The sequence below is a fragment of the Choloepus didactylus genome, chromosome 2 (assembly GCF_015220235.1).
Source record: "Choloepus didactylus isolate mChoDid1 chromosome 2, mChoDid1.pri, whole genome shotgun sequence".
Lineage (NCBI taxonomy): Eukaryota > Metazoa > Chordata > Mammalia > Pilosa > Megalonychidae > Choloepus > Choloepus didactylus.
In genome coordinates, this window is record NC_051308.1 from 112,294,904 (window position 1) to 112,322,528 (window position 27,625).

A 27,625-nucleotide genomic window follows, 5' to 3' on the forward strand; every position below is an offset into this window, starting at 1 on the left:
TCTCCAGATGCCAACAGGTATGTATGTGTATAACTAGGTTCTAAGAGAGATCTTCCCAGTCTTGTCCCAGAAATGTGGTTTGAGCCAATCATGGGTGAAACAGAGGCTGTTCATGTAGCCTCTCAAGTGGACAACATGCTTTTCAGGACCTCTAGTCTGAGCATTTATTTCCACTGTACCCTTGGCAGAGCATTATCAGGAAGCTTTAGGTGAAAATCTCCTCAGAGACGATATAGGAATTCTGGGAGTCCAGAGCTATGGGTGGCGGTGACGGTGGTGAGGAGGAGAGCGTTGGTCTGTAGAAAGTGCCTTAAGGTGTCTTTTCAGGGTAACAGTTTGATGTTGAGGTGGGGGTGGTGGATGAATGAGCAGGGTCAGGATAAATTCTAGTGATGACACACTGAGCTTCCTGCTGGGAATGTACCTTTCTTTGTCTCTCCCTCCATCCTGCTCCTGCGCTGGTGACCTTGGTGGAAGGGGCTAGGGATAGGGATGGGGGAAGATTTCGACGAGTGACTTCAATCCATAGGCTTAAAACTCCTGGGGCAGATGTGTTTCCACAGGTAGCAAAGTTCCCAGATGTCAGGGACACGGTCCCAGGCTCCACAGCATCCCCACGTCGCCTGACTCATTAGGACCCGGATGAGGAAGGAGCTCGGGAGTGTTGGGCAATCGTGTCCTTTCCCGGGGAGGCGGTACCTGGGCTTATTCACCTGGCGGGTCGCGGCGCGCTCAGGCCAAGTCTGGTTTCACCCGCGTTTTTATCGGTGCTGCGGTTAGAGCTGGCTCAGAGCCCCGGAACTCTGCCTTCCTCCCTATCTCCTAACCCCTCATCTTTCACGAGGGACCCGGGGTTTCCTCTTGTCTCCCGAAAACCAGAGCCCGAGAGCTCCCATTCTTTGGGGCGGGAGTGCCCTCTAGAGGGAAGGAGAGTGACGGCGCCGTTGGAGAAAGAGGGCAGGGCCGAGAGGACCAGCCAATGAGCAGTGAGCCGCCTGCATCCTGACGTGTCCTGCTGAGATAGCGCGGGATCCACAGGTATTTCTTAGCGTGTTTCTTCCTGAGAAGACCCCTCCCTTCCAAGGGACTGGATTCTATCGGGTTAAGATGTTAAGATGGTGGTGAAAGTTTCCCCCATCCCCTCCTGAGCCCTTCCTCCAAATAAGAAAACTATCTCTATTATAAATTCCTCCAAATGTGTTTGGTTCTACCCCTCCTGGATATTTTTGCCAAGACTGTGGGTCCTGGGGTTGCCTCTCTCCAATTTCTTCCATTTTTGTCTATCCCTGAATTCCTATTTAATATGAACCAAGAGGCAGAGCCATGGCTACAGCCCTATCCTGCCAACTCAAGTGTTTACAGTTGGGGCTGAGGGTGGGAAACACTGCCAGTGCCTTCCTGGCATGATGAGCAGCTGGGTCTAAGGCTTGCCAGTTCAGCTGTGTGATATGACAGCCGGGGGCAGGATTTGCCACAATAGCATTCATGGTTGGGAAGCAAGGCTCAGGTGAGCAAAGTCCAAACCTCATGGTGGACTCAATTGATGGCTGGTTTCTATGCAGCTTTGCAGGAAGCCAGCTCCTTTTGTGCAAGGCCAGCTTTTAGGGTTTCAGTCTTGATCAAGTTAATCCTACCTCTCGTTTAGCTAACAAGGGTGGTGAACATTTTCTCATGTGTTTATTTGGTGCCTGCCCCATTTATCTTTAGTGTGCAGTTTTCCCTGAATGAATAGAATCCTGAGATTTATTTGCCAAATGATGGCTTGTATTGATCCATGAACCTTCTATATTCTCATGTCTTAAGCTTGTGGTTTTAAAAATTTTTCATCTGAGACTACAGATTGTGGCACAACCCCCCTGGGAGGAGGACAATCTGCCCCATTTTATCTCACACCTCCCTCTGTAGTTCCTCAGTGCGATAATCAGGGATGGGGTGGGGATGGTAGTTGATACTTTGACTTCTCAGTGAACTGGTATTTCATTTTGATTGAACATGAATAACATTTCATTTCTGTACAGAAAAGCAGCAAAGATTCTTGGAGCTGAAAGGGACCATAGAGATCCTTGAATTCAGCCTCCTGGGCCCAAGCTGAGAATCCCCACCATCAGGAACTCGAGCAGGTTGTGGAGCAGTTCCGGGAAGAGACTCGAGTCAGACGGACTCGGGTATGAATTCGTTTCTACCCCTACTGGTTGGTTAACTTTGGGCAAGTGACTTAAACTCTGAGGCCCAGTTTCCTGATGATAAGTATGGGCCTTTACTTAATGAAATACCTGCAGAGTCCTCGGCAAATACCTGGAACATAGAATGGGGTCAATAAGTGATAACTGGTATTGTTATTACTCTCACTCAAGAAGAGGTTACTCGAGCATCCATCAGGGATCTTTGCAGGGGTGGGAGATGGAACCTGATGACTTTATACACCTTGGACTCTCAACTAGTGCTGGGACAAAGTGAACCTTGCCCTTCTCTGCAGGTTAGCTTTTTCATCTATTTAAATGTGGTTAAAAATAGTTATCTTATGGGAAATTTGTAAAGATTAAATATAAAATTGCAGGACTAAATATGAAAATATCTTCATAGGGTTAATTCATAAGACTGATTCAAAGATTCTAGAAATTGTTATTATATACCTGGGAAGGCCTAACAGCAGGCGTTGAGCTCCCCCCAGGGACCAGGAGCTCCCAGGGGTAGTGGGGGTGTTTGGCTAGTCAGAGATGTTTAGTGTTCTCACATTTATTGAGCACCTGCTGAGTTCCAGGACCTGCACTGGGGACCCTGAGAAGGCTAAGCAGGGTTCTAGCCCTTAGCTGGGCCACAGTCTGCAGGGGGGGCAGGTGGTGCACCATGCGGTGGGGTGGGTGCTCCACCGAAGAGTGAGCACAGTCATGTTAACTGTTGGTGTCTCTCCCAGGACCGCCATCCACACTCTCCTCTTTGGTGTCCTGGGACCACGAGAGGATGCTGCCATGGTTTCTTGTCTTCTCTGCTCTGGGTCTTGGGGCCTGGGGTGAGTTTTCTTTCACTGTATATTGAAAGTGCTTTTGATGAGAAACAGAAGAACAAGTTGAATAGCAGAAATCCTCCCAGTGCCCACCTTTTGTTAAAGGATACCGTGACTTTGCTATTTGGAGCACTGTTCTGTAGTTGAGAGACCTGGGTTCAAATCCCTGCCCTGCCATCTGCTGTGATTCTCAACAAGTTATTAAATTTCTTTGTCTGATTTGCCTCCATGATATGAGAAGAACATTGCTCATTTCCTAGTATTGTTCTTGAGGATTAAATTAGGTATAAGTGCGAGGTGTTTAGCTCAGTAACTGAGTAATAAGTGCTAGGTAAGTTGTAGCTACATTTAATTATATCATCATTATTATTGTACCAATCAAAGTTAAAGCCAGCACTTTGGCCCACATTTGTAAATAACAGCAAATTCCTTGAGAGCAAGAATGTCCTTTCTCTACATCTTCTATTTCTTATAGTTCCATACGTAGGATTAGGCACATAGGAAATGCCCAATGAATAAATGCTATTGAATTGATTTTGTTTGTATTCTTAAATACTGGGCATGCTTTTTGAGTTGTCTTACATACACAGACATTGTTTTGAAAGAATAATGTAATACAACCCTTTCTCTGCCCTCTGCTACTTAGACAGCTAATTCCATTGAATTTCCTGGGGTTGGTGCTGGAGAAACTCACAGATCAGGGAATGTGGTAGTTTCGGCTTCACTTTGCAAGTGGGGAAGCTGAGGCCCTGACAGGTGAAGTGTCTTGCCTAAGAGAGGCAGTGAGCTGTTCTCTAAACCACCCCTGTCTCCTGTCTCCTGCCCTGTGCCTGCCCTTCACAACTCTGCCTTGCTTCTGGCTTGCCCTCCTCATGGCTGTTCTTTTAATCATAAGAGTACTTAGGAGTTTATTTGTAAACCATCTTCTCCAGTCTCACCATTCCTCCTCCCTGGGCCTGTGTCTCTCCTTCAGCCCAGCTCAGGCTGAGCCCTTCCTTGAGGTGGGTTCCAACCCTCAGAAATCTCCCCAGACTGCCTGGCACACCTTGGTTTCATTGTTGTGGTCAAGTATTTGGTCTTGATCACTTCACCTGAATGAACAAGATCACGGAAAACTGTTGGAGACCCATAATGATCTTGTTATATGGTCAGAGAAACAGGTCAGGTTGTGGCAGTAACTTGTCTAAGATCATCTGAGAACACTGGAGAGGCCGCAGGGTATAGTGGTCAGAGAACCTGGGTTGTAATCCAGCTCCACCACTTAAAACCTGTGTCATCTTTAGACAAGTGACTTAACTTCTCTGAGCCCTCCATTTCCTATATATAGAGGGGGAGTTATTTTGCTTTGCTTAGCTGATCTCATAAAATTGCTCTAAGCCACAGATATGATGGTGCCCTTGGAAATGCTTTGCAAATTGTAGAGCTGGCCAGTGGGAGATGATGTTGGTGATGCTGCTGCAGCCAATGTGGTAGTGGATGAGGACAGGTTGGTGATGACCCCAGGCTGCAATAAATTCTGTATAAAGTGTCTAGCTGTTGGCTTTGTGAGGATAATCATGGTGGTTTGTATATTGCTATATTTCAAGAACCTTACCTGGCATCAGTGGGTGCTTAAGACATGTATAAGCATTTGCTCAAAATGACGAAGACCATCTCAGTCTGTGACACTCTGATGGGTACCCGTGGAGAGTTTCTATTAATAGGTACACAGGTGAATTCAGGAATGGTGGAGTTGCTCAGATCGGGGGACCAGAGAGACTGTAGTACACCTGGAATAGAGAAAGGATTGGGGAGGGTGGGAGGATAAAGGCCTTTTTGGGGCAGACATGGGAGGCAGAGGCAGGTTGAGTCCAGAGCCATCTGTGGTTCTCTGTTTTGCTTCCTAGAGGAAGTCAGGGGACTTGGGGAGCAGAGGAGCCATGGATTGTTGGGTAAGGATATCCAACCAGGGATGCTGAGAATGCTGGTATGGGTGTTCTCTGAGGACCAGCACTAAGTAGAATGTTCTTTTGCAGGGGATTTCCCACAGATCTCCTGGAATGAAACCAAAGCCAGGAACTTGTCAGAGGAGCTTCTGGATCTGTTTGCCAGAATCTCCAGGCTCACTCAAAAGGGTCGCAATGGTGAGGAGGTTTGGGCCGAGGCTGGGGTTTCTTGGGTGGCCAGAAATGTTTCTTAGGACTTCATTATGGCTTGGCTGGAAGTGAGTGGATGGAATTCTGAGCAGGGCATTGTACAATGACTCTCCGGGATTGTTCTGAGTCCTCAGCAAAAGTTGGAGTCCAAGAAGGAGAGAAAAGACATGTCCTCAGGTATGAGGGTGAGATACCCATGATCCCAGGGAGTTCCTAGGATGAGACTAAAGGCAGCCCTGCCCTCAGGGAGCCTGCAGTCCTGTGTGGGACCGTGCAGCACTGGCCCCTGTGATTTTTTATCTAGAAGAGAGAGACGTATACCCTGTGGGCTCTGGACCTTGGAAGCCCCTAGCTTCAGGAGGGCAACAGCTGCTTCCCTCAGAGAGTTCCTGCTCTGAGGGGAGGGCAGGAAAAAAGACACAGTCAGACCAGGCACAAATGCCAGTGGGTGAAATGAATACTAAGGCATTTGTGCAAGGTGCTTCAAGAGAAGGCTGCTCCAAGCACCTGGGGATGGGCGTGGGGTGTTGGCTGGGCACGCATTCTGAAGGAAGGAAGCACGAAGCAGGCCAGAGAGGGGACAAGGATGGGATTTGTCTTCTGAGGAAATAGTTTGGGGAATAAGGCAGCTTGACTTCCTAGGCTGAATGCAGAGCCTGTGTTGTGGATCATTTGGCCAAAATGGGGCTGTGGAGGTGAGAAGGGGAGAACGTGGGCAGTGAAGTCCTCCTCCAGGGCCTCTCCCTCCTCAGTGGGGCAGACAGGACTCTGGAGAGAGAGGACCCAGGGCAGCGTGGACAGCCTGCTGGGGAGAAAGTGGTAGTTCCTGCTGCATGCTGTCTCTGCTCCTCCTGCAGATTCTTCCATCATTGTGCCCCGCAAGGAGTGGGAGGCGAGACCTCTCACCTGCACGGCCCAGCTGACCCTGCCTGTGGTCTACGTCATCACGGAGCAGCTCACGGGGTTGGAGTGCCAGGAGGAGGACACTTGCAGGCAGAGGCTGCGGGACCTACAGTCCCATTCTGTCCACACCAAAGGCTGGTGCGACGTGGCATTCAAGTAAGAGGCTGGTTGGGTCCCTGAAGCCCACATTCAAACATACTCCTCTTAGGGTGTTTCTCTGTTACCCCCATTTTCTGGCTTTAATTTATATCACTTGTATAATGAATAAAATTTTACATTTTAAAGAAAGGAACAAAATCCCAAATCCTTGGGGGGTCATTAGGAGGGACAACTCTGAGCCATCTGTTCAGATGTACTCTTGGACCCTGCGTGCTCAGGAAAAGAAGCAAGGAAGACCTTTACAGAGGTCTTCACAGACATTTCCTGGTTAGGCCTCCCAGTTATTCTGAGACTGGGTGGGAGAAATACATTTTACACCCCTGTTTCATAGGTGAGAAAGCCACAGTCTGAGAAAGTTGGTGAATTTGCTCAGTCACACAGCAAGGAAGCGGTGGGCCCAGCACTGTTTCCAGGTGGCCTGTGAGTTTCACACTTGTCCCACTTCCCTGCATGGACAGGGCTTTTACCCTGAGAAGCAGTTTCCCACCTGCCACCTTGAAGGGCTGCCCTGACAGTGAGATTGGAGGGGGAGGAGACCCCCTGTGTAAACAAGCGTGAAGCATGAGAGGATCCTTCCATCGTGTAATTGAGTCCAAATATCTACTCTGAGGATTGTTGTTGGGGGCCCAGAATCTCTTCTCTCTTCGGGAATAATGAGGATCTATAGGATATAATAAGGACACACACACATACACACACAGAATGGAGCTCTGTCCCCCTGAGTTTCCCCCCAAATTCTGAAGACAAATATAAATGATTTCTGTTTCCATGTTGCAGAGGAGAATGTATGCATTTATTTTTAAAAAACACAAATATGTAAGAGCAGCTGGAGGCCTTTGTTGTAGCTACCAGTGCCCCTGGGGGCCAAGGTCTTCCCACCTTCCCTCTGTGAATTCATTTCCTCAGCTCTGTCCCTGCACCTGCTGTTGTCACTGCAGCAGCAGTATGTCTAAATCACTTAGCCACTGCACCTCTAAGTCAGGTTCCTGCAGCGATGGTGTAATATGCTCCACTTCTTACAATGTGACTGACTGTAGCCATGAGGAACTATTCACACTGGATCAGCCAAAGGCTGCTGCAGAAGTGACAGAGGAGCTTTTGAGAGCACTGGTGGCAAAGTCAAGGAAACGGGGAACTTACTGAGGCTCCCACATGGGATGCTCAGACCGATGTCAGCACAGGGTAGAAAGTTGGTCCAACTCAGTTCATGGTCTTTGAGTGACCCCAGGGAAGTGTTCACTCCATTTTCAGTTTGCTGTGAAAACTCACAATCTAAAAAGCTGAATCTGGCACGAGTTGTGAAAACATCAATTCCCAAGACTCTGATTGGAAAGCTCAGGACAAAGAAGTTCAAGGGAAGCAGAAATAAAGGAGGAGGTAGAATAAAAGAATAGATAAATTTTAATTAAAAAATGGATACAAATGAAGACTAAACAAATTCCTGCAATAAAGAAGAGACAAAGGAAATTCTTAAGGAGAAGCTGAAGAAAAAGTCAATACTAAAGGATTCCCAAATTCTGGTTGATTGCTTCAAAGCATGATCAAGTACTTGATGCTAGAATTAAAAAAAAACATGATGACTTAATTTTAAAGCTCTTGAAAAGTACTGAACTAATGAATGTTCTCAGGTCCTTGAAAGTCAGACATTTGATTTCCATTTTGAACCAAATCAATATTTTTAATGCAAGATGCTGAGAAACACATGTAAGGTAAGTCACAACAAAATTCAAAGTAAATTTCTACTTCTCTTGGAGATCAATTTCAGATCAATTTTCCCCCTCTATGGTGTTATTGAAGCCTAGTATTTATTTTAGAGCCTCCAGAGCTCTTTTCCCCTCTAAAGATGGGTGAGGGGTTTCTTGGTACAGGGACAAGCCATTAAACCCTTATTTCCTGCCCTTCAGCTTCCTGGTTGGGGAGGACGGCAGGGTGTACGAAGGTGTTGGCTGGAATGTCCAAGGCTTGCACACCCAAGGCTACAACAATGTCTCCCTTGGCATCGCTTTCTTTGGCAACACAATAGGTAATGCTCCTCCCCTGCTGACCCTTTTCCAGGGAGTTGTCTTTGCTCTCTTCCTGCACTACCTCACCTCAACACTCTTGTCCTTTCACCTATATCATACTTATCTTCTCTGATGAACTTCTTTTGAAGTTCTTTTCTCCCTTGACTTCTACAACATCCCATTCTTTTTCTCTTCCTCCTCCTCTCTGGTCTACACTCCTGTGTTGACCCAAACCACCACTGACACTGTTGAGCTTGCAGTGATTGCGAGCACTTGCAGTTGTCTGACATTGCTGCTGCAGCAGCCAGAAGCAGAAAAGCATAGCTTCTCCCTTATCCAGAGTCTCCTATTGGTGGAAGCAAACCTGAAGCTAGAAGGCAGGGGAGTCTGGGAAATGTAGTTTGCAAAACAGAGTAGCGCACAGTAGTAGGAATGGAGTTGAGAGCAAATAGATAAATAACTGCTGTAACCGTATCCTCATCTGCCAATTGGAACTAGTAATAACATTTACCTCAGAGGTTTTCTGTGAGAATTAAATAAGTTAATGTTTTTAAGGGCTCACCACCTGCCTAGATTTATGCAGACTACTTAGTAAATACTGTCATCCTTTTCTCCATGCCAGGGCTCATTTGGTCAGGTGGGCTTCCCTCTGCCTGTGGCTTTTACTGTTTCCCAGCCCTTCCATCTAGAGATGGAGTGGATAAATAAAGTCTGGTTTGGCACTTAGAAGAGGTCACCAAACTTGGCTGCCAAGAACTCTGTCTAAGTAGTTCTTTGCCTTTTGGGCCCAGTGTCCTGGCTGCTGAACCAGTTTCTTCTCTTCCTGTTCATCAGTTATTCAGGGTCAGGTAGAACATCCTTTCCCCCTCCAGTTTTCTGGACAAGGCCAGAGTTTCTTACTGACAGTTCTGTTTTCCATGTCATCCTCCTTTAGGTAGTGATCCCAGCCCTGCTGCCTTGTCAGCTGCAGAAGGCCTGATCTCCTATGCCATCCAGAAGGGTTGCCTGTCACCCAGGTACATTCGGCCACTTCTCTTGAAAGGTGAGATCTGTCTGGCTCCTTAACAGCCGGTGATGCTCAAGGAAAAGTGAAATCCCACTTTGCCCTCCTTCTCATTGCTATCTCAACCATATTTGAGAATACTCTTCTTTTTGGGCTTTCATTGGCTTCTTTCAGGTCAAGGACATGTCTAATGCCAATCATAAGTTTGAGATCTGGAAAAATCAGATAGGGCACCTTCCTGGCCTCCTCTTCATCTCACTAGGAGATAGCCTTGGAGTTACTGTTAAATATAAATATATTTGTATGCATGTTTTCACTCAATCAACAGATATTTACTGAATACTGTCTAAGTGCCAGGCCTCTTCTAGGTACTGGGGATATAGCCATAAATAAAATAGACAAAATTCTCTTCCTTCCTGATGCTTACATTCCAGTGAGGGAAGACAGAAAATGAATTATTTAGAAAGTAAAATATATATGATGTCAAATGTCATAAAGCCTATGGAGATATGTAAAGCATGAAAATGGGGTTGGCGATATATATATATAATATATGAGTACACACTCACATATACACACACACCCCTTTCTTTTTTTTAATGTAATTTTATTGAAATATATTCATATACCATACAGTCATCCAAAATGTACAGTTGTTCATAATTTCATCATATATGTGTGCATTCATGACCGCAGTTAATTTTTGAACATTTTCATTACTCCAAAACATAAAAATATGAATAAAAGTAAAAAGAACACTCAAAACGTCCCATATCCCCCTCCTCCATATTATTCATTTACTTTTTGTCTCCATTTTTTCATTTTTTCTACTCATTTGTCCATGCACTGGATAAAGGGAGTGTGAGCCATATGGTTTTCACAATCACACAGTCACACTATATAAGCTATATAGTTATGCGATTGCCTTGAAGAATCAAGGATACTGGTTTGCAATTCAACAATTTCTGATATTTCCTTCTAACTATTCTAATAAACTAAAAACTTAAAAGGAACATCTATATAACACATAAGAGTTACCTCCAGAATGACCTCTCAACTCCATTTGAAATCTCTCAGCCGTTGAAACTTTGTTTTGTTTCTATTCTCCTCCCCCTTTTTGGTCCAAAGGCTTTCTCAGTCACATGATGCAGGGTCCAGGCTCATTCCTGGGAGTCACATTCTACATTGCCAGGGAGATTTTTACCCCTGGGAGTCATGTCTCATGTAGGTAGGGTGGTGAGTTTACCTGCTGAGTTGGCTTAGAGAGAGAGACCACATCTGAGCAACAGAAGATGCTCTCTGGGGGTGACTCCTAGGCACAATTATAAATAGGCTTAGCCTCTCCTTTGCAGTGTCAAGCTTTGTAAGGGCAAGCACCAAGATCGGGGGCTTATCCTACTAAGCTGGTGGTCCCCAATGCTTGTGAGAATATCAGGAATTCCCCAGCTGGGGAAGTTTAATGTTTCCACATTTTCCCACAGTCCCTCAAGGGGGCTTTGTAAATACATTTTATTCTCTACCCAAATTACTCTGGGTTCTATCAGGCTTCATGCTAATCTGTACAAACAACAAGGTCTCACTCCCTAGTCAAGTTTCCATGTAATTATGGCACTTGAGTAAACTGACCATACAAGTTAAATAATACAATGTGCTAGAGAAAATATAGATTTTGTACCATATAACCATCTCTTCCTTTGGTCCCACACAGAAGTCAAAATTTTAAAACATGGTTAGTATCATCCTGTACCCTTTAGTTGGAGCTGCCCCAATCTCAACCAAATCCATTTCATTTATATCTCCAATCGAAGTCTGATCTCCTTTTCAGCCTCTTTAACAGTTGATTCATGGGGCAGTGCCGACACTCACAGCTGTCGAACTCTGGCTCTGGAAAAATCAACCCATTGGCAACATAGCCACACTCCTGAAAATAACTGTTACACACTACATTGAAGTCAGAGTGAATATTCTAATAAGTTGGGTAAAAAAAATCATGCACTGTTTTGAAGTGAACAAGCAGCAACTCAAAACCAATAAAATTAATAGGCACTTTCAGTGATTTAACTCTTTCTGTTAAAGTGAGCCTTTTCTTGAACTCACTGATTTTTTTAATTAGTTTTTTTTAATTGCAAATCTCTACATAAAGGTTTTCCTGCTTTTGGACAGGTACCATCTCCAATAATGAGAATTCCTTAACATTTGTAGAGTTCTTTATAGATTTCTAATTGTTTTCATAGTCATGCCATCAGTTCAGAGAATCAGGAGGCAGCTGAATTCTGCATATTAACCCTATGACATAAGTACATACACCTGCATGTATTTGTAATGAGTAGTCAAACATGTAGGTATACTTTGTCCTTTGAGTAAAATGGCTGTGCCTAGGTAACCAACAGTCCTTTCCCTTTTGCTCATACAATGGTTTCTATAGTTGTGATCAGAAGCTATGGATTTTTGCCCCTGCAACTTGTCTCCAGTCACTTGAGCCTGACAACCCTCATGTGGATGTTCCCAGAATCCTGAAGCCGAGCTCATGTTAGGATGTTCCTGTGGGTGCTGGAGGTTGGGGAGAGACCGAGGAGCAACCCAGCCTGTGGTTGTGGAATTGTCTACATGTGGACAAGGATGAATTCCCATTTCCTTGTTTTTTCACCTCACCACAGCTTGTCCCAACATCATCACACGGTCTTCTTGGGAAGCCAGAGAGACACACTGCCCTAAAATGAACCTCCCAGCCAAATACGTTGTTATCATCCACACTGCTGGGACAAGCTGCAACATATCCATGGACTGCCAGGTGCGCGTCCGCGATATCCAGTCCTATCACATGGACACACAGAACTTCTGCGACATTGGATATCAGTAAGTGGAATTGGTGGAAACATGACCCACTTTTTCCTCAGTGGCAGAAACCTGGCTGTAGAAAGGAGGGAACCAGTATTTACTGAGCCCTTCCGTTGTGCCAGTGCTTTAACATAAGGCATCACATCTTATCCATGCAAGACTCTGGGTTGAGTATCTTTCCCAGGTTAGCTAGGATAACTAAAGGTTGGTTAGCTAGGATAACTAAAGGTTAGTTATCCTTCCTGGGCATATTCTCCACAAGTGGTGGGGGAAGACTCTGAAAAGGTTTTTGGAGAAGTTGTGATAGAGCAAGACTCTGAGTCCCTTAGGGAACGAGGTCAAAGGGTTGTGCCTTACTTATGCAGTCTCTTCCAGTGGATCAAAGACTCAGATCCTGGCCACCCCCTACCTTGCCCATACTTGCTCTCTCTGCTATTGGTATCCTATTAAACTTTTGGTATTATTTATCCTATTTTATAGATCCAGGAAGTTTTAATTTCTCTGGGCCTCAATTGCCTGATCTCTAAATGGGGCGACAAGACCTTATCTGTTTAAGGCAGGGAGTTGGATCAAAATATTCTCTTTTGGATCCTTTAATGCCAAGACTGTAATAAGAAAACCTGTTAAACTAATGGGATAGCAGAAGGTAGTTGGAAGAGGCCTTTGTGATTTTTATAGAATGGATCCAGGGATAGAGTATGATAAATTTCAGTTATTCTTCTGGGTCTTAATCACAATGGCTTTTACAAAGTCTTGTGTGGATTTGCTTTTGATTATGTGTCCTTCTGGGCTGGCTGCTTCTTTCCTCTTTGACCCCATTTTAAAAGCAGATTTTGCAAACAGGAGAACATTGTCGTGGCACTTTGAAAGATTTTCCACAGCATTGCTATGGTTATTTAGCACAGAAAATAAATGACCACATGTGGAAATTCTAAATAGAAATGATAGAAGCTAAGGGAATATCTAGTTTGTTTTTTCATTCAGTCTTCAGGGGCTTGATCTCTTTTCCTTGACTTTTGAAACCTGTTACGGGGTCTCCCTCCCACTCCAGCCTCATAAGTTACCTCTAACCCTGATGTGTACTGAAATCAGGAAAAAGCACCCACTCACTAATTGGTTTTTATCCTTTTAAACAATATTTATTGGATATCTACTATGTACCTGGTGCTAGACAAGATAGGTATGGTTCCTGCCCTTGTGGAGTTGAGAGAGGAAGATATAATTGATAACAATTCAGCGTGTTAAGCATGTGATGGAAGTATAGGATACACATAGGGTGAGCCTCTAACCAAGGGGACATAAAGAAGGAGTAGGAGCTAGTCAGGCAAAGAAGGGGGGAAGTGTTATGGTAACGGAAACAGTATATGCAAGGGCCTGGGGTCCATACAGAGCAAATACCCCTGGAAAGCTGAAAGAAGTTTAACTCATACGTAAAAATTCACTACTCAAAGAGAGGTGTAGTGAGAGGTAAGGCTGGAGAGGTATCTAGGAGCCATAGCATGAAGGGCTTGGTAATGGATCCAAGACACAGATTCCACTTGAAAGGCCAAAGGCTAATTGGAAGGTTACTTGATATGATAGAATTTGTGTTTTTTTTTAAACCACTTTGGCTTCCTGTATTAGTTTCCTATTGCTGCTGCAACAAATTACCACAGACTTAGTGGCTTAGAACAACACAAATTTTATTCTCTTACAGTTCTGGGGGTCAGAAGTCCAAAACAGGTCTCACTGGGCTAAACTTCAAGGTGTCAGCAACTCTGTCTTCCTTTTGGAGGCTCCATTTGCTTGCTTTTTTCTAGCTTCCAGAGGTTGCCTGCATTCTTATTTTTTTAAAATTCAGTTTTATTGAGATATATTCACATACCATACAGTCATCCACAGTGTACAATCAGTTGCTCATAGTGCCATCATATAATTGTGTATTCATCACCACAATCAATTTTTGAACATTTTTACTACTCAAAAAAAGAATGAAAGTAAAAAAGAACAACTAAAACATCCCATACCCCCATCCCACCTTATTTTTCATTTAATTTTTGTCCCCATTTTTCTACTCATCTGTCCATACACTAGATAGAGCGAGTGTGAGCCACAAGGTTTTCACAATCACGTGGCCACACAGTGTAAGCTACATATTCAGTCTTCGAGAATCAAGGCTACTGGGTTGCAGCTCAACTGCTTCAGGTATTTCCTTTAAACTATTCCAATTCACTAAAAACTAAAAAGGGATCTATATAGTGGGCTTCCTGCATTCTTGACTCGTGATCATACCCTCCATCTTCAAAGCCAGCCACAGTGGGTCTTGGGCTTCTCACACTGTCACCTCTGTTTCTCTTTTTTGCTTCCCTCTTCCACTTATAAGGACCCTTGTAATGACATTGGGCTTGCCCAGTTAATCCAGGATAATCTCCTTATTTTAAGGTCAGCTGATTAGCAACTTGAATTACATCTGCAACTTTAATTCCCTCTTGCCATGCAACCTAACATAGTCACAGGTTCCAGGATTATGACTTAGACATATTTGTGGGGTCATGATTCTGCCTGTCATACTGCTTTTTCAGGAATGGATTGGAAGGGCAGGGCAAGCATGGGCAGGGAGCTATTTCAATAATTCAGGCAACAGGTGATGATGACTTTGACCAGAGCAGTAGCAGCTGGCATAGAGAGAAGTGGAATAATTTAAATGCTACATTAGACATTCAGTTAACAAGCCATGGTTAATGATTGGATGGGGGAAGGGGAAATATTCAGGATGATGCCCAATTTTTGCCGGGGAAATTGGGGAAGTGGATTGTTTGTTTTAGACATGTTGGGTTTTATGGCAAATGAAACTATAGGAAAGGAAGGATTGTCCAAGGAGAATGTGTCTAGTTGGAAGAGAGAAGGCCTGTCTCAGAGTCCCGAGGCACCCTCCATTTGAGAAAGAGGCCCAGGAAGGTGGGATGGGAGTGCAACCTAATGAGAAGCAGTCAGAGAAGAGGAATTCAGGAGACTGTGGCTTGTGGAAGCCTAGAGCAGACCAATTCAAGAAGAGAGAAGTCAGTGTAACTCAGAAGTAATATAAGTGTCCACTGTACTTGTTGCCAAGGAGGTCACTGGTCCCCTTAGTGGGGTCAGATCAGTGGCACAGTGGAGGTGCAGTGGGAACAAAGACCACACTGGAGTGGATTAAAGTTGCTGTTATCATTGCTTGTCACTGTCTTTAGTTTTTGGGATCAGCAACTGTGGTTTGTATTTTCTCTGTGCAAATTCAATGAATGGATGAAAAAATGAATGAACGTTCAGTGAGTAAATGAAGCAAATTCTGAATTCCACAATCACTTTCTGTGCTGAGCTCTGTCTCACTTTGCCCAATTCTAGCTTCCTGGTAGGCCTGGATGGCGGTGTATATGAAGGAGTTGGCTGGCACGTCCAAGGCTCTCACACCTACGGGTACAACGATATTGCCCTAGGAATTGCCTTCATAGGCAATTTTGTAGGTAAGGAGTAAGTGTGGGCAGAGGGTTCTAGGTGATGAAGTATTATATGCAATGTTGGGGAAGTTTGGAGGGAAGGGCAACACTGTGGAGTCTGCCACTGTCTGTGGCACATTTTAACTTTAAACTGGACTCTAATTATTGGATGAGTTTAAACAGGAGTTCCTCCCAGACAGAGTATTTACCCCAAATCCATCCACCTCCCTATTCAGCACCATCTGTCTTTCTGTTCACAACCAAGGCAAGCATGGAGCAAGAGAGAAAAAAACAAAAATCTTTTGCTAACCTTGGTGCCCTTCTGACTCAGTCAGCAAATGCTTCCTCTTCCTTGGTAACCATGGCAACAAGAAACTTTGGTTTCTTCCAGTCAGGGAACATGATGACCTTGTGTTCTCTTTAGGCCTGGTTGCCACAGTTAGTGTGAATTTGCTGTCTGTGGTGGTGGGAGGAGGAGGAGGAGAGAGACTGGAATCTTGGAGCTTGCCCCTGCCCTAAGCAAAGGCCTATAGACCCTAATGATTGATGGGGTAAATGTGTTTTGCAGAAAAACCACCGAATGCTGCAGCGCTGGAGGCAGCCCAGAACCTGATCCAGTGTGCCGTGAACGAGGGGTACCTGATGCCCAACTACCTTCTGGTGGGACATAGTGATCTCAGCAGCACCCTGTCCCCGGGGCAGGCTTTGTACAACATCATCAGAACCTGGCCTCATTTCAAACACTGAGGGAGGGAGGCCCCTGCTGCTGCTGACACTGCCGCCTCCCCCCGACTGCCAGGGCTCCTCTGTCCTCGCCCCACGCCCTGGCTCAGCTCCCTGCTGGTCTCCTCTCCCCTGCCAGCCCCATCCTGTCCCTCCTTCCTGAGGGCACTGTGATCCCGTCCTGTCCTGCTCACATCCTCCGGTGGCTCCCACACCCCGTAGCCCTCTGAGCCGGGGCCAGGCCTTCCTCTCTCCTCATCTTCCTCTCCCCTGGGCACCCACCTCTTACCCCAGGTGAGACCAGGGGCTGGTCCCCATTTAACTTCTCTTTCCCTCTTTACTTGCCCCTACCCTGTTGTCTGCCTGGCAGCCCCCAACCCTCACAAGTGACCCAGATCCATGACACCTCTTGGAGGAAACGCCCCCAGTGCCCTCCTCCCTGCTCACATATGTACAAATTAGGCCACAGTCCTTATTTAAAGGGCTGAAATTATTTATATAGTGTCTGTTCTCTTTCCTGGTTGGAGAGTGTCGAGGGTAGGTACTGGATGTATTCATCTCTGCATCATCAGGACCTCGGCAGTGTCTGGAATGTAGTACATGCTATAGATGTTGAAGAAATGAGTGATTAAATGAATGAGTGGCCTCAAGTGCTGGCTCACCTTTCAAATTTGCTCCACCACGCCATCTTTGGGGAAGCCTTCCTGGTCCCCTGCACCCGGCAGCGTTCTCTCTGTTCCTGTGCCCTCCCAGTCTGAGGCTGGGAGCTGGCTCTGGAGCTGTCTGCAGGGGGGCTGTGCCTCTTGGGTCTGTCTCCCCGTCCTCCCAGAGCTCCCCGAGGGCAGGACCCTGAGCTCCTCTGAGCTCCTCTGCCCAGAAGGAAGCTGCATCCTTTCAGACACAGAGATGCTGTTTGCTGGAAGAGGACAGCTGGTTCCTGTTTCCCCCAGTCCTGATTGGAAACAAAGGAAGGAAGAAAGAGGGGAGGGATATGTAGAAGGAGCCAGAAACATGGAATTTTTTTTTCCTATAAATTCTTTGGTATTCATACTGTGTCCTTGATTTCAGAGTGTTTTCACATCTTACAAGGCTGGCTTTCTCAGCCTCATATTTGTACAGCCCGTTGACCTGTCCAAGGACTGCCACCTGGTCTCATCCCGTTCACTCTGTCCAGTTGTCATTTGTCCTCAGTATGTGAGCAGGGGAAGGATTAGTTCTCCCTATTGCCCAGGAGACTCAGTGCCACTTCCGGACGTACACAGCCAGGGGTGGGGCTCCAGGAGGAGAACCTGGAAGTGATTCTATCAGAGCCTCTTGCCAACCCAGTCCTTACTTTGGGGTGGGGCGAGGCAAAGATTTCCCAGAGAAACACTGCAGAAACTCACCACAGTGTGTTTTCGCTTGTCTTACAGCAGCAAGGGTGAGTTTAAAGGCCTCTCACGCAGGAAGTAGCCAAAGGGAAATGCTGAGAAATGGTCTCATGAGAAACTGTCCTTTGATTTCTTGATCTTTCTTACAATTCTTCCAAAGCAGAGGGTCTCCTCCCTTTGATTTAAACACCAATCTCTAGGCCTTAGGGACTATTTGCCCGTTCCCCCCTCAATGTAGGCTTTGGAAAGGGACTGTGGACTCCCCCTCATCAGCAGCCCATCAGCACCCCATCAAGGCCTCCTCAAAAAGTGATGTGGCATGATTTGACAATTACTGTTTTGCCAAAACTATCTTCTTTTACTGATCTTATTCTTAAAATCTTAACAAGTAAAATCGGAGTGCTCAGAGTGCTCAGCTGGCAAATGCCAATTCAAGGCAAATTCCAAAGCACTTGGTTCCATGTAGTTTGACCCTTCTGAGATTTTAATTTAGAGAAATTCTTCTTGGCTCCTCTGGGTGACCTTCCTTTAACATGGGGATTATACTGACACCCACCTCAGAGGGTTGCTGTTAGAATTAAATGAATTTCATTATGGGAAAGGGTCTTGTAACTCATGCTAGGCACCTAACAATTGTTCCATTAAAGTCAGTTGAGGGATCAACATTGTGGCTGAGGTTGTTGTCATGGTTACCATTACTCCTGTTGGAAAATGGCAACAAACCTCAGCTTCCAGGGTGTGGGGGAGTCGGGTGCATGTTCTGGAGAGCAGATTGAGCCCAGACCTTGCGATCAGCAAGGAGGAGTCCGCACGGGCCACAGCTGGGCACAGGCTTGACAGCGCCGTGGTGAGGGTGGGAACACGTTTCCTTCAGGGCCCCTGGACTGTCAGGTGGGAGGGGCTCTAGAGCTCATCTGGTCAACTTCCACAAGCCTAAGCTAAAAAACAAAGATTCCCATGATGTTTTCTTTGGATCCAGAACAGCCCCCATATATTTCAGAAAACCATACCCCAAGTGGGCAGACAACCTGTGCAAGTTCACCCCGTCGGTTAAACAAAGTAGGGAACCCTCAGGCTCTGAGGCAGGGCTCTGTTCCTATCATCCCTCTGGTCACACATGTGTTATGGCCCCTCCTTTCTGAAAGAGTAAGGTAAAAACATCTCTTGATGCCTTTGCCCCAGTGTTCTGACCCCCATCTCCACCTCTTCCGCTCCCTCCCAATTTCCCAGCCCTTTTTAAAGGCTAGCTCTTCCAGAAGGCTTCCTGCTTCTCTTTACCGGAAACGACATCTCCCTCCCCTGAGTACCTCTTTGTGCCTTTATCACTTTGCCTTTGTCTTCTCCCCTCCTCACTCTGAGCTCCCTCAGCATTTGTGCTGGTTGATATATCCCAGGCCCAGCGCGGGGCCGCAGAAGTGTCTGTGGAATGAACAGATAATATCCCATCCCAGGACTGGGTGAGGCTGAGCAGGGAGGCAGGATTCTCAGCCAAGAGGGTCTCAGCTTTCCCTCTGCTGGTTTCCGGCTGTTTGCTGCTGAGTGGAAAATCCCAGAGTCTTCATGATGTGCCGAACTCCAGACCACCACTATGATTTGTCGGATTTCTCACGGTTATGCTTAGTTCCAGGATTTCCGTTGTTCACACCTTCACTCCCTACAGCACTCCCCGCCCCCCACATCAGTCGTGACGTTTGGGGGAAGACGTATTCCACCCACCAATGTGTTCCCGCCACCCCACTCTCAGGTCTGGGACTTCTCGCTGGGGTGGCCCACCTGGACACCACTGCTGGCCCCACTGTCTCTCGTGGCTGCTCCCTCGTGGCCCACTCAGGAAACTCTCTCCCTGAGGTTCACGCCCACCCCCTCCCCATGAGTCCACTTTTCTCTTTCCTTCCATCTGCCTCTTTTCCCTTATCTCTGTTTCTCTCCCCACTTGTTGCCTCTGTCCCTTTTTTGCATTCTTTTCCTCACGCTGCCTCCTCTCAGTGCTTCTCATTTTCTATCTCGTCTGCCCTTTTGCTTCCCTGTTTGTCCCTGTCTTGCCTTTTCTTGTTTGCTCTCATCAACTTCTAGAACACCTTAGTGTGAAAGGCGGAAAGGGGGCAGGGTGGAACCTTAGAACTGTAGGCTCCCACAGAGCTTCTCCACTTACTTCCCCCACCCCTTACCAACCACCATGCCCTGCCCCAGGGCTGCCACGAGAGCCAGGGGTGGGAGAGGCGGGGCGGAGAACCAAGGGTGGGGCGGCTCTGGGAAAAGTGCAGAGCCAGAGCTTAGAGGATTAGAGACAGAAGGGGGACCAGTCCTGCTTCCTGTCCAGCAGGTTCTGCCAGGCAGAGCTGACTGAGGGCCGGGCTTAGTTAGAGCCGAGCTCTGAAAGAGGTACTGGTGGGTGGGGGTGGGAGCTCCTGGGAGATGTGGCAGGGTCCTCTTGGATGAGTTTCCACAGTGGTGGGGGTGAGGAATATCTTTCTATGGATAGGGGTCTGGGGATTCCCTCTCAAAGTGGCTAAGAGCCCTCTGTTACCCAAGGGAGATGCAGCAGCCTGCAGGGGAGGGGAGCTGGGAATTTCTTACCCATCCTTCAGTGTTCAGCTCTCACATAACTTCTAAGAGCTCAGCTCTTGAGGCCTCCAAATTAGGATTGTCCTATTTATTTTCCTCTTTGGCACTTTTCTCATTTGTAATTATTTATTTATATGTTTCTGTGTGTGTATGTATTACTTGATTTATTGTCTGCTTTTCCCATTAGATTGTAAGTTCCGTGAGAACAGGGACCATGTTTAAGTCATTCACTGCTCTGTACTGACTCCTGGGAATCTGGGCATCGTAGGTGCTCGCTAAACATTTTAGAATGACAGTAGGCTGAACCCCAAGGTCTGGGGAACCCACACTCTAATTGTCTATTGGCTTGTCTTGGAGTAGGTGGCAAGTGCACCGGCTCATCCTGGGGAGAAATGCCCATGCTGGGGAGGGGTTTCTAGGGTCAGAGGATGGAGAGTTTTGAAGGAAATGACCTGGGAGCAAAATTGCAGCAGATCCAAAGAGCAGACACCCATAAGTAGATAATTGAGAGGGCTGAGTGCCTAATAACATTTGATGGTCCTTTCTGTGTGCAGACTCTATTGGACACATGACGTACATGATTTCATTTAATCCTTGAGACAACTCTGTAGGGTAGGAGTTTCTATGTGATGGCCAAGGAAACTGAGGCTCAGCTTGGAGAGATTAAGTAACTTTTTTAAGGTCACAGAGCTAGTACATATCACTGCTGAGCTGGGTTTCTGTTCCTTTGTCTTTACTGTACAAGGCTGAACTCCATGTTGCTTATATTCCTTTTAAATTGGTGACCAGAAGTGGACAAAATATCATATCCAGGGGTCCCATGACCTAGAGCTCACTGAGGCAGCTGCTTCTCTTGATCTAACAATATTCTCTAATTAAATGAATCCAATACATGTAAAAACCCTATGTAAATGGTATAGCTCTGAATTCATATTTGAAATACTAATGACAATAGCAATGCAGTCCAAGACTGATTTACCTGTTTGGCCACCACATCACACCTTCAGCCCCCACTGACCCAGTGGGTCTTTTCATCACAACTGTTATTAACCCATATCTCACCCCATCGTGCCCTTACCAGGCCTGTTTTTCAACCTAAGTGTAGGGCTCCAGTTTGTCACATCATAATTATATGATGCTTCTCCATAGTTCAACTCTGGTGGAATCTTTTTGAGTCTTGATTTTGTCATCCCCTATGAATCATCACTCATTTCTTTGTCTTCAGCATTTTTATTCAAATCCATCCTCCTCCTCCACACATCCATGTTTACTAGGCAGTGAATGCTGGGCACGTCCATGTATATTGCCCCATTTAACCCTTACAAGAGCCTTATGGGATGGGCACTGTTCTCTCCAATTGACAGAAGAGTAACTGAAGGGCATGCCCAAGAATCCATGTTGACTGCCCATTCTTTTGAGTCCCAAATCTGGAATTTTTATCATTGTTTTTCATTAAGAGGCAAGAGTATCACTTAATCCCATTCTTAATTACAACCCGCCCAAGTCTTTTTCCATACATGTAATGAGGTTCACATTTCAAATGTGCATCTTTTGGTATTGTGGCCAGCTGACTCTGATATGGTCTCTTAGTGACTTCAAGTTAATTTTGGGCTCACCAGGCGGTTCCTGAACCAGACATGTAGGCAATAGTATATAGTATAGTGTTATATAGTAAGCCAATATGACATATATGAGAGCATTTCTTATTGATTCATGGCTTGTGGAGAGTGGACAGAGCCTCACGGTCCTTGGACTTCTTCTGGTACTTGGGGAAGAAAAAAGTGTGTTGATGCTTAAAATAACAGAAATCTTAGTTTAGATTCCAGTTCCAACAAAGGCAAGGATATTTGTTCAGCCCTCTTGGTTTGCTATTTTGTCAAATTTATGTAATAATAAAATTATTGATATTTAAAGGAAAAAGAGAGGTAGAATTCACAATATTACAAATAAGTTGAAGGATGAATTATCTACATGTCCTTGAACCGAGCAAACTAAAAGCAGTTCCTGTTGCCTTTCCTTAGTGAGGTTTTCATCTGGCAATGGCAAGAGAGGGAATCCCGGGGAACTGTCATGTGCTTCGTGGCCTCCTCTCCTCCCCGTGAGGCGAAAGGGAGTCCCAGGAGTTGGTGGGGACCTAATGATCATGAGCCATGGACCTCAGGGCCTTTACACATACTGTTTCCTCTGTCTGGAAGGTCCCCCCAAACCACATGTCTTTTTCTGGCCAATTTCTATTTGTCCTTCAGTTCCCAGTCTAATTGTCATTCTTCAGAGAGCAACACCCCAATCAGCCATATATACTCACCCAGAAACTTGCCCTTTTCCAACTTTATACCATTTGGAATGGTATCTTTAATTCTTACTTATTTATTACTATTTAATTTATTTATTATATTTAACTTATCTGTTTGTCTGTTTACTTATTTATTTTATATCTGTCTTCCCACTATACTGTTAGCTTCTCTGGTATATCCCCATCTCCTGATACGGTGTCAGGTACACAAGTACATAATGGTAGCTCAATAAATATTTGTGGAATGAATGAATGTCCTTAGTATCTTCTTCTATAAAACATCAGAGGTGAAACAGGTGATCTGGGTGTTTTCCAGGTCTGAGATGTTTTGGGGTCTAAGGATCTGAGTGTGGACTCTGCCTTCCAGCAGCTGTTGGAGTGGAAGGTGGCTTAGGGGATAACAGCAGAAGGGAGAGGGCCTGGGGAACTGGAGTCCTGCCCAGGATCAGCCAGTAGGTGGTGCAGGTGAGCTGGCTTCCTGGCCAGGGCTGGGGGCCAAGCTGTCAAGGGTGTGGAGTTGGGTGTGCCGGGCAGTCTGCCTGGTCCTGCTGGGTGAGGAGGTGGGGCTACCCACTGGTGGGGGCAAGGGAAGGAAGAATGGCTGGAAGATGCAAACCTGCTTGGGCACTTACTTCACGGATGAGTGGGTTGTTGGCACCCTGGTACTTCCGGCCACAAATTGCTCTTGGCACCTCAGGATCCGGAATGGCAAGGCCCTGAGACTTGGGGATCAGAGAGGAGCCATGCCTGTGCCAGGAGGTTTGTGCCCACCTTCCAGATGGGTCCTCAGTGCTGCCTTAGGACAAGGCTCGTGCTTGCTCTTGGTTGGCTCCTGCTCCCATTCTCCTCAAAAACATTCCTTGTTTTCACTCTCCTCAAGCTTTCTCCCTCCCACCACCCCCAGCAGGATCTCTCTCAACTTCCTGTGAACTTGCAAATGTTCCTGAATCCACGTTCCCAAGCTTTCTTCACATTGGACTTAAGAAGTGATAAGTCCCCTCTTTTGTTAAGAGCCAACTTTCTAGTCCTTCCTGTGATCCCTGAACTGCTCAGTCTCCTTTGGGTTCCCTCTCTTTAGCTCATCACTTTTACCTCCTAAATTTATATTTATGGGCAAAACATCTTTCCTACAAGCCAGGTTCAAATTCTATTAGTGCACTTATCCTCTCACTTGGACATCTAGTTGGCATCTAAAATTTGACGTGTCCAAAGCTGAGCCCCCCATCTTTCCCCTATAGCTGCTCACCCACTGTCTTCCCAAGCTCTTTAAATGTCAAGTCCATTCTTCTAGTTGCTCAGGCCAAAGCCCTTGAGGTCATCACTGCCTCCTTTCTTTCTCTCACTCCCCTCGTCTTGCTGGCTCTACCTTCAAAATATATTGCGAATTCATCCACTTCCCAGCACCTTCATTTCTACCCCGCTGGTTCACATTGTCCCCGCTCATCACCTGAAGTGTTGCATAGCCTCCTAAATTGTCTCCCCGATTCTGCTGTACCTCACCCTTGAACCTATCCTCAACACAGACGTCAGAGCCATCCTGTTAAAATCCAGGGCATATCAGGTCTCCCCTCTGCTCAAAACCTTCTCATGCCTTTCCATGTCATTCATCATAAGAACCAAAATCTTGCTATGGCCAAAAAGGTCCTGGACAATCTGGCTGCTTGTGTCTCCCATTGCTTCTCTTACTTTTTCTCCCTTCTCTCACTGCACTCCATCCTTGCTAGCTTCTTTGCGGTTGCTTGACAATACCAGGCATCCTTCTGCTGCAGGACATTTACCTTGCTATTGCTTCTGCCTGGGATACTTTTCCTTCAGATACTCACCTGGCTCCCTCTCTCACATCCTTCAGGCTCTTACTCAAATGTCGCTTTCACAATGAAATCTTTCTAGTCACTCCACCTAAAATTGCAACACCCCCTCCTGCCAGCTCTACCCATCCTCTTTCCTTGTTTCATTGTCACCATCTATCATACCATACATTTTATTTATTTGTATTGCTTATTGTTTATCTCCCCAACTAGAATGTACGCTCCATGATGGTAGGGAGGTTTGACTGTTGTTTCTTTGCTGTATCATCCATAGATTGAACAGGGACTGGAACATAGTAGGTGCTCAATAAAAATTTGCTGAATGAATTTGTTTACTGTATCTTCACAGAGTCTTTCTCCTCCGTTTGTACTGACAGCCTGTAAATATACCAAAGATTCTTCATCCTGAAAAAAATTAAAAAAGATAAACCTGATTGGACCCCACTTCTCTCTCTAGCCCCTTTCAATCTCATTTCTATCCTTTTTACTCATATCTCTAGAAAGATTATTCTTTAACTTTCTTATTTCTCATTTATTTTTCAGCCTTTTGCTGTCCTGCTTCTGCTCCTCTGCTTCATGGAATTGCTCTTATTTAGTTTCCCAAGGACTTTGTAAAGCCAAATCCAAGGGACACTTTTCAGTCCTTATCTTACATTCTTTGTCTACTCCTGATTATTCCCTTAGATATTCTTTAAGCTCTCCATGTCTGTGGCTCAGATGACAATATATGCTCCAGTTTTTTTCTTCTATTTTAATCTTTTCTCAGTTTTTCTCAGGGGGCTCTTTTTTTTTTTTTCTCCACTCAATCATCAAGCATTCTCTCTACCCACTTTCCCCAGGCAATCTCATCCACAATCATCATTTTATTTGTCATCAGTATTCTGATGATTACCAAATCCAGATGAGAAGTCTAGAGTTCTTCCCAGAGTATCAGATGCATTTATTATATTCACCCTTGGGCATCTCCTGGATATTTATTGATACCTCAAACTCTAAAAGCTCTAAAAGCTGAAACCCTGAAATCTCAGAGCCATCACTGACTTTTTTTTTGTATTTTGCAAATTATTTCCCCAGTCTGTGGTTTTCCTTTCATTCTCTTAGCAGTGTCTTTCACAAAGCAGAAGCTTTTAATTTTAATAAGGGTCAACCTACCAATTTTTGCTTTGATAGATTATGCTTTTGGTGTTATGTCTAAAAACTCATTGCTAAATCCAAGATCCCTTAGACTTTCTCCTATGATTTCTTCTAGAAGTTTTACAAATTGGTGTTTCATAATTTTTATGAAAGGTGTAAGGCCTGTGCCTAGGTTCATTTTTTTCCATATGAATGTTCAATTGTTCCAGCACCCTTTGTTGAAAAGACTATCCATTCTCCATGGAATTGCCTTTACTCCTTTGTCAAAGATCAGCTCACTGTATTTGTGTGGGTTCTCTTCTGGGCTCTCTATTCTGTTCCATTGATCTATGTGTCCATTCTTGTGCCTTTACTGTCTTGATTACTGCAGTTTTATAGTAAGTCTTGAAATCAGGTAACGTGAGTCCTCCAGCTTTATTCTTCTTCGGTATTGCGTTGCCTATTCTAGGGCTTTTCCTCTTCCATAAATGCTTTATGATTAGTTTGACATCTACAAAATAACTTGTTGAGATTTTGATTGGGATTTTTGCATTGAATATATAGATCAACTTGGGAAGAACTGGTATCTTAAAATTGAGTCTTCTAATCCATGGACATGAAACATCTATCCATTTATTTATATCTTCTTTGATTTCTTTCAGTCATTATAGTTTTCCACATATAGATCATATACATATTTTGTTAGATTTGTACCTAAGTATCCCATTGTTTTTAGTGCTAATACAAGGGGTATTTTTTTTTCAAATTTCAAATCCAATTTTGCATTGCAAGTATGCAATTTGACTTTTACACATTAAGTTGTATCTGGCTATATTTGTTGACTAGTTCCAGGAGTTTTTTGTTGATTCTTTGTGAATTTCTACATCGACACAATCATGTCGTCTGTAAGCAAGACAGTTTTACTTCTTCCTTCCAAATCTATATACTTTTATTCCTTTTTAAAATGTGGCTACTAGAAAATGTAAAATGTAAAATTACATAGGTGGACTATATTGTATTTCTTTTGGACACGGCTGTTCTAGACTGTCCTATAGCTGAGATATGTGACTGGTGATTGGCAGGGTTGGGAAGAGCAAAGTGGTTTCTCTGAGGGGAAACCAGCCTAAATCATTTACCAGAGCACTCTGAAGAGATAAATATTCCAGTGTGACTTGTTTGGACCTTGAAAATACTTTGACAACATTTCATACCAGTACTCAATATATTGCTGGGGCAGACTGTTTTGTCATTCATATAGGTATAGTCTAAGTAGAGAAGTGAAATCTTCTCTGGAAAGGAAAGTGTGAAAAGTGGCATCTCTGAGAGATCAATACTGCTATAATTTTTATGTTTTCACTGAAATTTTTTCCTGTGGGTAACCGGGAAACAGCAAGGGACTGAAAGGTCAGATGCATTTTTTTGTTTGTTTGATAGTTGGGGTTGTATTCTGAAATACAGGTTTGCAGATTATACTAAACTTCCCTTGGCAGAGAAAACCAAACTGACAGGAACCACTGGAGGGAGAACATGCTGCTCCTAGTTACCCTGTCTCCTCTTTGACTACCTCATCACTCTCTTCTACGGGGCTTTCCCCCAACCTGCCTTGGAATGTCATATTCCCCCGGAGCTCTGTCCTTGTCCTTCTTCTCTTTTCCCTCTACCTTTTGACAGAATATCTCATCCATTGTCATAGATTTACCTTCCCATATACTGAGAACCCTTAATTCTGTGGGTGCAGCCAACACCCTCCTCTGAGAGTCAGACCTGTATCTACAACAGGCTGTGCAATGAGCATCCCAGCTCTTACATGTCCAACAGTGAAATGTATCTCTTTTCCCCAAAAGTCTTTTTCACGCTGGGAGACTCCAAGTCACTGTTTCCTTCTCTTCTTCATCTACATCCAATGTGGAAGGCAGTATTTTTACTGGCTCAGAGCTTATATTTTGGAGCTAGGTGCTCATGCATCCAAATCTATGTTTCCACAGCTGCAAAATGATATATAAAGGTACATAACTCACAAAGCTATTATGAGGGCGAAATGAGAAAGCAATACACATAAAGTGCCTAATATCAATCAAGAGCACAATAGGCCTGGATAAATATTATTATTTACACTCAGTTAATTGCAAGTATAGTGATTTTGAGCTCAGAAATGTCTCTTGAGAGCAGTGTCCCCCATTCTTGCTCCATGCCACAGCCTGAGTTAATGTTCTCATCATTTCTCACCCAAGTGCTTTATTACTCACATTACGGGCT

The 27,625-nt window shown here is 45.0% G+C and overlaps 1 protein-coding gene across 1 annotated transcript; it reads left to right on the forward strand.

The window, feature by feature from the left end:
* Positions 1 to 740: 740 nt before the first annotated feature.
* On the forward strand, positions 741 to 17,214 carry PGLYRP3 (peptidoglycan recognition protein 3). Its single transcript, XM_037814342.1, has 10 exons — positions 741 to 1,038; positions 2,019 to 2,165; positions 2,915 to 3,010; positions 5,020 to 5,127; positions 5,997 to 6,198; positions 8,106 to 8,224; positions 9,139 to 9,246; positions 11,865 to 12,063; positions 15,406 to 15,524; positions 16,066 to 17,214. The coding sequence occupies exons 3-10, from the start codon at positions 2,962 to 2,964 to the stop codon at positions 16,242 to 16,244; spliced, it is 1,083 nt and encodes a 360-aa protein (XP_037670270.1). The 5' UTR covers positions 741 to 1,038; positions 2,019 to 2,165; positions 2,915 to 2,961; the 3' UTR covers positions 16,245 to 17,214.
* The last annotated feature ends 10,411 nt before the right edge of the window (positions 17,215 to 27,625 follow it).